This window comes from Saimiri boliviensis, chromosome 9 (assembly GCF_048565385.1).
Source record: "Saimiri boliviensis isolate mSaiBol1 chromosome 9, mSaiBol1.pri, whole genome shotgun sequence".
Lineage (NCBI taxonomy): Eukaryota > Metazoa > Chordata > Mammalia > Primates > Cebidae > Saimiri > Saimiri boliviensis.
Genome location: NC_133457.1, coordinates 109,912,893 through 109,925,147, shown reverse-complemented (window position 1 = coordinate 109,925,147; position 12,255 = coordinate 109,912,893). Strand labels below are relative to the sequence as shown.

General features: G+C 50.2%; 1 protein-coding gene across 3 annotated transcripts in view; it reads left to right on the top strand.

Annotated features, from left to right (window-relative positions):
• The window catches only part of CDH22 (cadherin 22), a 135,737-nt gene that overhangs the window by 58,540 nt on the left and 64,942 nt on the right, over positions 1 to 12,255 (top strand). For all 3 annotated transcript variants that reach the window (XM_074406594.1, XM_074406595.1, XM_074406596.1), the window contains one exon: positions 9,647 to 9,941. In XM_074406594.1, coding sequence (XP_074262695.1) covers positions 9,647 to 9,941 — 295 coding nt within the window. The remainder of the gene's footprint in view (positions 1 to 9,646; positions 9,942 to 12,255) is intronic.

Below are 12,255 nucleotides of genomic sequence, written 5' to 3'. Positions count from 1 at the left end.
GCCCTTTTAAATCCGCTTTCATGCGCCCCCTTGCCAAGGACTGATAAGTGGGTCCTGGGCCCACTCCCACTCCGCCCCACGCCCCCTCCCCTCCCCCTCCCTTTTGCATCTTAGAGAAAGTGCCAGCGGGCAATCCCAGCCCATCGTGTAGCTAGGTACCTATGGGATTTAAGAACACGTTTGTAAATCCGATCCTCTCACACATAATCTGGCCACTCTGCTTAAAATTCTTCAGCAGCTTCCTATGCACTTGGGGTCTAGCCCAAATTCCATCCATTGACTACAAAGATCTGGCTCCTCCTCCAGCCTCATCTCCTGCCACGCTCTGAGTTTCAGCCTCACTGCCCTCTGTTGCTCTTCTGAAGGTCGGTCCAATGCCCACGCACACTCCTGCCACTGCCCCTTTGCCTAGGTTGTTTCTCCAGCTGAACCACTCTTTCCTGCTCCTTCCACTGATGACCTGACACTCACACTATGGGTCTCAGCACCAATGCCACTTTCTCAGAGAAACCCTTCCCGTACGCACCAGGCTAGGACAGACCTGCTCTCACATCCCCCTTGAAGTCCCAGTATCTTTCCTTCATAACACTTTAATTATGCATGTGTTTGTTTGATTATGCAATTAATGTGTGTCTTTCCTTTTAGACCGTGTTTGTTTTGCTCACCATGAAATCCCCAGTGCCTAGCACAGACATAGCTTGCAAACTGTTTATTAATTGAATGAATGAATGAACGAATGAATGAAATCTACTTTCTCAAACTCTCTGAGTAAATGCTGGTAAATCTGGCTGAAGATCTGTGCCATAGGAGTACAAGGAGCTGAGAAGGAATTTTATTCATTCTTCAATTCCTGAGCCCCTTGTAGAGCCCAGGTGTGATGCTGGGGAGACAAAGGTGAATGAGATCCAGCCTCTGCCACGTTAGGGATGCCCAGAGTTGCAGAGACACCTGGTGATAAAAAGCTTCACAAGTCAGCACCTGGCACTGAATAGGCACTCATTAAATGGTATACTTTGTCAGGCTTCATGGAGGAGAAAACACCTGAACTGGGTTTTGATGTAGATGTAGGAGTTCCTCAGGCTAATGGGAAAGAGGACATAACGTAGCCAAAGACTTGGAGACCTGAGGTACCTGATTAGTTCAGAGCCTTGTCAGCAATTGAGGTGTTGAAGCGGAGGGTTATTGTAGGGCATGAGAGTAGGGTGGTACCCAGGACAGTATCTGGCTTTTCTTAAAGCCAACTAGCTTTCCAGGCAGTCTTGGTCAGGAATGTGGGTGGGAAAGGCCACTCCAGAGCTTCCTGTGTGCTTAAAGGAGTCTGGGAATTGGGAGGCTGTTCTGAGGCTCAGAGATCAGGATCCTTGACCAGGAGAGAAGGAAAGTCTAGATTTAAACCTGTGGGTTTGCCTTGCAGGAAGCTCAGGTTTTCTCTGGTCCAGACACAGTAATCCCTGGCCCTTAGCTACTTTCCCCTATATACATACAGCCAAATGAATGAATGAATGGATGATTCCTACAATGAAGCTGAGCAAGGATTTGACAGGCAGAGCTCAGAAAGGTTCAGGGCCTTGCTCAAGATCACCCAGCAACCTAGTAGCAGAGCCTAGGACTCCTCACTCCCAGCCAGGGGTGGGAGATGGTGGTGCTGGAAGAAAGGGGTAAGGGGTAAGGATGGAATGACCAAGCCCACTACGTGATAGGTGGTAGCCAGTGAAGTAGCTAAGAACACAGCCTTTGGAGGCAGACACACCTGAGTTCGAGGCCTGGTTTTGCCAACCCCTTCACTGTGTGGCCTTGAACAAGTTACTGGACCTCCCTGACAGTCTCTTCGTCTGTAAAAATAGGGGCTCAGAGAGCTGGCTTCCTGAAGTTGTTGGAGATTAAAAAAGAAAACGGAGCTCGCAAAGTGTTCAGCCTCCAGATTGTTTGTTGTTGCTGTTTTTTATTATTCCTATATAAAGTACTTAACCCTTAAACTACAAGGTAGAAACCATCATTCCCTTTTGTAAGTAAAGAAACCAAACAGAAGGCAAAGTCATACAATGAGCGAGTGGCGTAGCCAAGAGTTGAACCTGTGTGAGTTGAAGTTTTTGTTTCTGTTTTTGTTTGTTTGTTTGAGACAGTCTTGTTCTGTTGCCTAGGCTGGAATGCAGTGGCACAATCTCGGCCCACTGCAACCTCCATCGCCTGGGTTCAAGCGATTCTCCTGTCTCCACTTCCCGAGTAGCTGGGATTACAGGCGCTCACCAACACGCCCAGCTAATTTTTGTATTTTTAGTAGAGATGGGATTTTACCATGTTGGCTAGATTAGTCTCGAACTCCTGACCTCAAGTGATCCGCCTGCCTTGGCCTCCCGAAGTGCCGGGATTACAGGCATCAGCCACCGCACCTGGCCCCTTGAGTTGATGTTTTTAAGCCTCCAAAAGAGAAAGAGAAGAGGCCAATCCCAGCCCGATTCTCCAGACCCCTCTGAGACTCCCAGACCTGGGAAAAAGCCTTTGGTCCAGGAAAACCCTGGAGACACAGGGAAGGACTGATTCATCTGCCTAAATGTCAGAGGAGGTGGTCATCTCAGGCACGTCAGCCCTGCTGTCCGCCCAGCAGTCGGGGCTCTGCAAAAGCCTCCCCAGCCACCCACATCCTGAAAAGATCAGAAAACCGGCTGCTGAGTCACGCTTTCATCTGCCTCTACCTAGCCTTTATCATCTCAGCCACGTGAGCCGACCCTGCCCCCATCTCCTAGAACCACAGTCTATAAGCAGGGGGAGGGCCCTGTAGCTCCCTTCATTAGAAGGGGGGGAAACTGAGGCCCAGAAGCAGAGACGGTCATACCAAGGCCACACATAGTTGCAGAACCAACCCAAGAAACAAGGTCTCCTAACACCGTCTCCGTGCTCACTTCGAGAGCCCCATAATAAGCAGCCACCAGGAGCCAAGCATTGTGCTGGGCCCAGGGTCCTTTCTGTTCACCCCAGCAACCTCTGTCCTCATTGCCACTGCTGTTGTGACTCGTTCCCATCCTCCTCCATCACCTTCACCCAGAGCCCCTGCTCTGCTCTCTTACTCGATAGGCTACCTTCGAAAAGCACTCCCTGCAGGGAGGGAGAAGAATGTTCCATCTCTTTGCAAATATTTGCCCAGTGTGCACTTTCTTATGGGAGGTGGCACTGTGTGTGGTTGGAGGGCCACCTGGAGCTGCACTGCCTCGGCTCAAACCCCAGCCCGGCTGCTGATGACCTCTCTGACTTTGGGCACGTTACAGTCATCCCTCGGTATCTCCCGATGGGGAATTGGTTCCAGGACCTCCTGTGGAGACCAAAACCCCATAGAAAATAGCATAGTATTTGCATACAACCTATGCACATCCTCCCATATACTTCAAATCATCTCTAGAGTATTGATAATACCTAATACAGTGTAAATGCTATTCAAATAGTTGTTATACTATATTCTTTAGAGAATGACAAGAAAAAAAGTCTGTACGTATTCAGTACACACGCAATTTTTTTTTTTTTTTTTTTTGGAATGTGTTTGATCCTTGGTTGGTTGCATTCGCTGATGCAGAAACTATGGATGCAGAGGGCTGACTGTATATACCCTCTCTGTGCCTCAGTTTCCTTATCTGGTAAGTGAGGCTATTACTAGGACCTAGCGCAAAGGCTGGTGGGGGGGGAGTCAATGAGTTAGCATTTGTCAAGAACCTAGAACACCTGCTGGCTTCTGGCACATGCTCAGTAAGTATTCATTTTTATTATTGTTAAGTCTCATCTTGTAAGTTTCACTATTATTGATAGTTCTACCACCTTGAGTGTACCATCTAACTACGAACTCCCACCCCAAATCCCCAAAGTCTTCTTGGCAACCTGACATTCTAGTTTCTCACTAAGTGGGGGGAAGGTTGTCATTAGCCCATCCCCATCCCTAGGAATATGAGCTTGGGCTTTTAAAAGCCACCTGTCCCCTTTCCAGCTGAGCCCCTAGTACGTACAAGTGCTGGTGTGGGCACACACACGAATGCAAACACACACTCTCCTACCACACTCTCTCACTCTTCAGGAAGAAAGGACTTCACCAAGGTTTCAGTTAATTCACTGCCTCCTGGTTCCCCCCACCCCAGGGAGCTGCTCGGAGCATCCGTCCTTGTCGAATTCTAAAGGTAGCTTAGCAACAGCACCATCGGCAGAGTGAACCCCGGGCGCCCAACGGTAACCTATTTTCCAACCGCCTCTTCCATCAGTCACCGCCAGGCTCCTGTCAGCACCCACAGGAACCACTGGGCCCCGAGGTGACCGCCGAGGCCCCACACAAAACAGCTCCTTCCTCAGCCCTGCCCCTGTCGGCAACCTTGACCCGCCTCTCCCCAAACCTTCTCACGACACCCACCCTCAAAGCAACCTCCCAGCATTTCCATAAAATCTGGGTACTCTGACTAATCCGTTTTCCGAACTGTAATTTCCCCCGAGGCTTCTGTCAGCTGGATGTGGATTTTGTAGGATTTTTGATTTTTTTTTTAAGAAGATAGAATTATGGGGTCAGCACTTATGACCAACTCCTGTGGGCGGTGAGATCTATTTTAGATATATGGCAGGATTAAAGTGGGGAGGAGAGCAGATTTAATTAAGTTGCTAATATTTAAAGAAAATTGATGGACTCCTGGTTTACGAGTAGCACAGGCGTGAACACACCCCTCATTCCGGGGAGGCTTTTTATTTGATTTGCTTTCCGTTTAAATCCGGGACTCATTTTATTTGCGTAGCTGCACTGTCCGTTTAATTGTCTTTAATAAGGAAAACGTACCTCTGCTCGCATTTAATTTTGATTTAATTAGGAGGAAGTAATTAATGGCTTCATAAATCCCATTTTTCAGCCCCCTAGGATGAGAAACCATCACTCTTGTGTTTCTCATGTTGTTTATGATCTAGGGATGGGATTTGAGGGGGATTTCTCCTCCAGGGCTGGCCACACGTGATGTGGTAGAAAGAACCCTGAATGTGATGTCAGGCTTTAGGGCTGTCTCTCGTTACCTGTGCGACTTTAGGTGGGGTTTAGACCCTCTCTAGGCCTCAGTTTGCCCATCTGTACAATGGGGAGAGGGTAATCTCTGATGCACAAGATGAGACATCAGTAAGATGGCAGTAAAGAGTCTAGAACTGTGCCTGGAGTTTTTAGGTTCTCAGTGACTATCCTCCTTAGTCTGGCTCATGTGTACCTGGGATTTAAGAGTGGCTGAATCCTCTGGAAATCCCAGAAGACAACTGGGGGAGTCTAATGACAGTTGGATATTTTATTATTCATTTATTCAATATGTTTGGTGCTATGCCCTGTGCTGGGTGATGGGGAAATGGAATTAACAGTCAGATGTTTGGCTCTCAAGGAGCTTGCAAACTCACACTCATGTGCGTGCACACACACATTCAATCCTCCTACCCCCTGTATTTTCTCTGCAGGCATTGTCAGAGTACCTAGTATGTGCCAGGTACAAAGAGTTCTGATAGAGACACACCTAACAGTGCATGCCCAGAGGCCCATGACAGCTGGGGACACAGATGTGCAGCACTAGAAGTTACAGGAGGGGGTGGAGTAAGGGGCACGTGTATGGCGCAGGACGAGGACAGGTGAGGTCTCTTCAACCAAATGAGAGGGCATCTGAGAGGGCTGCCTGGAGGAGGACACAGGCTAAGTTTGAAAGACACGAAGGCATTGGATGATAGTCCCCGGATCTCCAGTGGGTCCGGATTTGAGTCTGTGTAGTTCTTGTATCAGGAGATAGGGGGATGAACTAGGTGAACCCTCAACCCCTCCTGAGACCAGAACAGGAAAAGAAAAGGGGACTAATCTACGATGAGCACCTACTAAGTACAAGGAGCGTCCATAAATTATCTTATGAATCTTCAGAATCTACATGGGGAAGCAATACCAGTCCCATTTACAGATGAGAAAGCTGAGGCTCAGAGAAGGGTAGCCACTTGCCCAGGGTCCTACAACAAGTCACTGGCAAAGCTGAAGCTGGCACCGGGCTGCTCCTGACTCCAAAGCACATAATTTTTCCTGATTCATGATTTGGGGTTCTTTTCCAAATGGTAAAATGGAGGCTGATAGAAAAGAGACCACCGATGACAGTGGCCTGCAGGGTGCAGGGCAAAAGACTGCTGTGAAGCCCGCTCCCCAAGCCGTGGAGCCCAGCGGCAGCCCGGCAACCCATCCTGCCCCTTTTCTCCCTCACCCTCTGCTATAGGCATTGTAAGAAGACTAGCTAGATTCCTGGAGACTGAAGAGACCAAACTGGGCTTCGGCGTCAAACAGACCTGAGGTCATCTCAGTCTCTTCACCTGGAAAATAGGGATACATTTACACACCCACAAAGTCAAGTTTGATTTCTGCAGATCGTCAGCAACACATGTCTGACGCATACTAGGTACTCAATAAATGAGGGCACCATCTTCCAGCCCCCATTCACAATTGAGAGTCCTGAGAAATACCTTCCTAGGGCAGAGCCAGAGGCTCTTTACTCTGGAGCCAAGACCCAGGTGGGCAGGGCAGGCAGCACCAGCTGGGCTTGAATTCGTAACTCCTAGATCTTAGCTCCTGCCCAGGTGGATTGCCCCTGTCTGACTCTGCCGTCCCCAGAGAGTCGCCAGTAGGCCCCAGGGTGAGCTCATATTCCACAGAAGATGACGTCCCGCTAGGTTCTATGCCCTCCTCTCCATTCCTCACTCATAAATGAGCCCTGTCTGGGGTCTGAGTTATGTCAAGGGCTGCAGGGACCTGATGGAGACCCAGGAGATGGAAAGGGAAGGAGACAACCATTAATAGAGTACTTAGGTCAAGGTAAATATGCTCTCATCTAATCCTCCCCACACCTGTGCCAAGTAGGGCTTGGTCTGATTTCTCAGGTGGAAACACAGAGGCTCAGAGAAGCAAACCCATGTTCCCAACATGAGTGAATGATAGAGTCAGGAGCATGCTTCCTGCACTTGGCTGTCCGATAGAACACATGATTTCCCCTCTGTGCCTCAGTTTTCTCACCTGAGAAGTGGGAATAATAATGTTTCACAGGGCAACGATGAAGACTAGTAAGATTATAGCTGTTAAACATCTCTCCAAATGGCATCTATTCTACCATACTGCTCAAAATGTTTGCTGGCAAAACAAGCAGACAGCAGATCTGACTGGCAAGCAGGCAGAGGTACCCCAAAAGGGAACAGACTCACCCCCTCTCATCCCATTTCCCCCCGATCAAAGGTGGGAAAAAAATGTATAAACAGCAAACAGGAGAGACAGGTCTCCTCATCCCCGGCACTACCAATGATTCAGGGCCGATGTCCTGAAATAATTTTATTGGGGGCATTAAACTGAGTTATGAGGTTTTTACAATCCAGCCACTTATGAGAAATCTATTAACAGTAACTGGACAGGAAGAAGGCTTCTCAGTGGAGCCCAGGACGGGCATTAATTGGGGCAATCTATAACAGGACGGGGACCCAGAAAGGTTCCACCAGACGCCTCCATTTAGTCCCTGCAATTTCTGCTGAGAATCAGCAGACTCGCCAAAAAGAGAGAGATGCCCATTAATCGGCTAATGAAATATGAAAATGTTTATGGGCCATTCAATCTTCCAAATGGCACTTCTATAATCCACCTTTCAGACACAAAGTTCTACCAGCAGAATTTATACCCTGGCTCCTCCTGCGTGGCAGGGGATGGGCTTTCGTCCCCCTTCATGATGACTTCATGGGCACCTCTTCTCCTGCTGAGTGGGCTGGGGTTCATGGCACCCCAGCCTAAAAGGAACTTTAGATATTTTCTCGTTCACACCCCATCTCCATAGAAGCTTAGAGAGGAGCAGGGACCTGCCCAAAACCATTAGCTTCATCAGAATGGATTTTCCTCTGCTCGAAGCTGCCTGGGAGATTTGGGCATTGGAGGATAAGGACTTAGGTGTTGCTGATTGCAAGAAAGCAGACTTCTTGCTGGTTCCTCACCCAAGAGATCTCAGGGCAGTGAAAACAGCCTGGACTCTGGAGCCTAATGGTGCCTAGATTAAATCCCGGTTATATATAGCTAACATTTAGTAATAATATAATAATAACGATAGCTACCATTTATTGGGCACTTATTATGTCCCAGACAGGGCTGATTTTCAGCTAGTACAAACTGGTATGGTTGTACTGGTTGTTAAATTCATGAAAAACCTCCATACTTGCAGTAAATAGTCCCTCCTCTCCCTCGCCCCAACTCTCTCAGCCCCCTGGACCTCTCTGTGATCCAGCAACCAAAGGGTTCCTGCCTGGCTCAGCAGGGGTCCTGCTGCAGTACCACTGGCTGGGCAGTGCCCCCGTCATGCTGGCTGTTAAATACTGCAAATGTCACTGGGTGACATCTGCTAAGGGTCTTACGTGGATTCTCAACTCAGCAAACCCCTCGATAGCTCTGGGAGGAAGATGCTAATATGATTCCCATGTTACAGAATGAAGCAACTGAGGGCCGCAGAGGCGAAGTGACAGCTGAGAACGCACAGGGAGACGATGCCAGAGCCAAGGCTGGGCCAGGCTGCACTGTCTCTCCCTTGCCCTGGGCTCCTCTCGGGAGGCTTTAGATGGAATGGGAAAGCCCAGTGTAGAGCCAGACTAGCTCTTCCCATGGCCTGACCTTGAAGAACCCATCCCACTCCTCCGATCTTCATTAGGAAATGGGACGGGGCGAGAAATAAGTAAAATAAAGACAGCAAATCCTACTCTAGCAGGTTTTTTTTTAAGTGTCTTGAACTAGACAAGTACATAAATTGCTTAGCCATAGACGGTGCTCTTTCAATTGACATCCCTTCCTTTCCTCCTCTGTCTCTTCGCTCTCTGTCGCGTGCTATGTCTTGAGCCTGGCTCTGCATATAACGAGATGAACAAGATGTGACCCCAACCTCCTGGGGTGCAGAGTCTAGGGAGTGGTGGACCTGTAATTCACAGTGAGGTATAGACCAGCAGCCTGGAAGTTTGTTAGCGATGCAAAGTCTGAGGCCTGGCTCCAGACCTCCTGAGTGAGAATCTGCGTTTTAACAAGATCCCCAGGTGAACTGCATGCACACTAGAGCTAGAGTTTGAGAAGTGCCAGCTGCAGCCATCCTACAAGGCTGAACACGATAATGATGGCTTGATGTACTGAGAGATCCTGGGGGCAGGGGGAGACTGAGGATCCAGAAAAGCTTTCTGAAAGAGGTGGCATTTTTGTTGCACTTTGCAGGATGAGTAGACTTTCCAGGGGCAGAGAGACAAAGAAAAGGCTCAAAGCAGGAGCCTCAGGGCTGTGCGTGCTAAAGGGGAGAGGGGTTTGGCGGTGGTGCTGGACTTCTTTGTAAAGGCAATGGGAAGCCATTGGAGGGTTGCAAGCAGAGAGGCCACGTTCAGATCTGCCTCTGAGGCTGATAACTCTGAATGCAGAGGGGAAAGTAGATTCCAGGGGCAGGGAGAGCCCCAGAGGGCTCGGGAAACACTCCAGACCAGGGATGGAAGTGAGCGTGGCTGCTGGCCTCAATGTCCTCACTAAAGACGTGTATGTGTTGGAGAAGAGATGGGCTTGGGAATGGGATGGATAGTGAGGCCCAGAGGAGCTTCCTCCTCAGCCTCCACCCTTCCTTCCTCTCTGCCTCCCCAGATCCACTCAGACTCAGACGAGGGTGATGGGGCCATCAAGTACACCATCTCAGGCGAGGGCGCTGGGACCATCTTCCTGATCGATGAGCTGACAGGTGACATTCATGCCATGGAGCGCCTGGACCGTGAGCAGAAAACCTTCTACACGCTGCGGGCCCAGGCTCGGGATCGCGCCACCAACCGCCTGCTGGAGCCCGAGTCGGAGTTCATCATCAAGGTGCAGGACATCAATGACAGCGAGCCCCGCTTCCTGCATGGCCCCTACATTGGCAGCGTGGCCGAACTCTCACCCACAGGTGGGCTGTGGGCCCTGGGGGTGGGGGTTGGATCTAGGTGATCCCCAAGGGGAGTGGAGCCTGCTGGAAAGGGGAGTCGCTGATCCTCTGGGAAGGGACTGGAAAGACAGGGCCTCCTGCCCCGAGGTACAGGGTACAGATGTGAGCGAGGCCAGGTGCCCCCTGTGGTCAAGCACAGTCCTGGAGAAAGCCACACATGTGACCTCAGCCATATCCATGGACACAGCCCTCACAAAGATTTGGACCTGCATGTGGACACAGTGATGCCCTCGGACATGCTTATACAGCCACATAGAGTCACGAACATAGACACAGCCGCAGATCCGGACACGCCACATGCACAAGCCAGCCCTGGATACCACTCACCACTACACCAGTACACAACCCCATTCATAGATCCAGTGCCCCACACAGGCACAGCTGGACGCCTTGACAGAGCCCTTCACAGAAGTTCAACTGCACACGGACACAGCGCAGCCCTTGGCCACAACCTCCACGCGGACATAGTCCCATCTTTAGGCACACCCACCACTGGGAACAGCTAGATTGGGACACAGCTGGAACAGGGCCCAACCACACACTCAGACCCACGACTGCACACCCTGACATAGCCACTCACACCCCCAGGCAGGAAATGGGCCCTTACGCAGATAGCACTTCTGCACAGACTCAGCCATGTACGGAGACAGAGGCAAAGCCACAAGCAGACATGAGCATCCTGGGAGCCAGCTCCCCTGGCATGCAGCCGCAGACAGGCACAGGCACAGGCAGATGAATGAGACAGGCAGCTCTGTCCACAGCGCAGAGGAAGCCACAGCTCGCCAAGACCCAGCCAGCTAGGGACAGAGTCTCACAGAGAGGCGGCTGAGCCCCCAGACACAGACCGAGGTGCACTTACCTGGGTATGACTGCACACACCCAGGAGCACCGCACATGTGATTGCGCCTTTAGAAAAGGCAGTGCACATACACAGAAACGTACATCTCAACGAAGACATCAGACACAGCCATACTTAGAAAGGGTCATGCACACAGCAGCAGGTCACTGGGACTAAGGCTGCACAGCTCTGCCTTCTCCCACTGTGAAACCTCCAGACCGTTGCTGACCACCCAGGCCCCACTTAGCTCAGGGCTCCGGGAGCTCTGGTTGAAACTGGAGTCATGGGTAAGGGGCATCTCCTTCCTACGGTATTTATGGACCTTAAAAACGGGAGCTGAGGGGTAATTTGCATATTTAATTATTACATTTGTAGACATATCACCAAGTATTGCAAAATGAGTTTTGGCATGGCATTCCAAAGATGTATAGAAATTCTAGTAACTTATAAAAGTTGAAATAGGCCAGGAACCAGGTGCTGACTTCAGGTAGTGGGAAAGTTTAATTACTTCTGGAGTTACACTCCTGTTGCCCCGGATGGAGTGCAATGGCTCAATCTTGGCTCACCAGAACCTCTGCCTCCTGGGTTCAATCAATTCTCCTGTCTCAGCCTCCTGAGAAGCTGGGATTACAGGCATGGGCCACCACTATACCCAGCTAATTTTTTATCTTTTTAATAGAGGTGGGGTTACACCGTGTTGGTCAGGTTGGTCTTGAACTCCTGAACTCAGAGTGTAACCGGATTAGCTGCAACCAGATTTTCTGGAACTCAGGTTCTTGGCCTCTCCAACCCCAATGAATGGGGAAGGGGGCCATGGTGAGTGTCATAGCTTAATTAGAACTCATGTACTCAACGAGTGTGTGGTATTGTGATTAGGCAGAGTGAAAGGACAGCTTTTCACCATGTTACTTTAAGTCATCTGCAAGCCAGGCTAGACAAGAAGCAGCTGCCCTGGCTCCTAGGCCACGCTCCATCGCTGACTCACTGTGGCCGAAGGCTGGACGCTATGCCTCTCTGGACCTCCCAGCTCTATGGCTGCATGTCAGAGGCCAGGAGGACTTGGACTCTTGGGAAAGGAAACTGTCAGCCCAGCTTCCCCAGGTTGGGCCAAATCGGGCAGAATGCTGGGATAAGGAGCAAGCCGCCAGCTGGGAAGGGGAGAAGGGGAACTGGAGAGAATGGTGGTCAAGGGATGAGGGGGAAATAGGGAGCAGTGGGGCTGTGGATGTGGGTGCGGACTGGCGTACACACACGTAGGCACACACGCATGCCTGATATACATGTGTGTTCAAATATGTATAACGTTGTGCACACACACCTAGCCAACAAGCGCTTTAAGGCCTGTGTGTGCATATGACGTGCTGTGTCTATAGGGGCATATTCATTCATTCAACAAACATTTATTGAGTACCTGCTATGTGCTAGGCCCTGGGAACA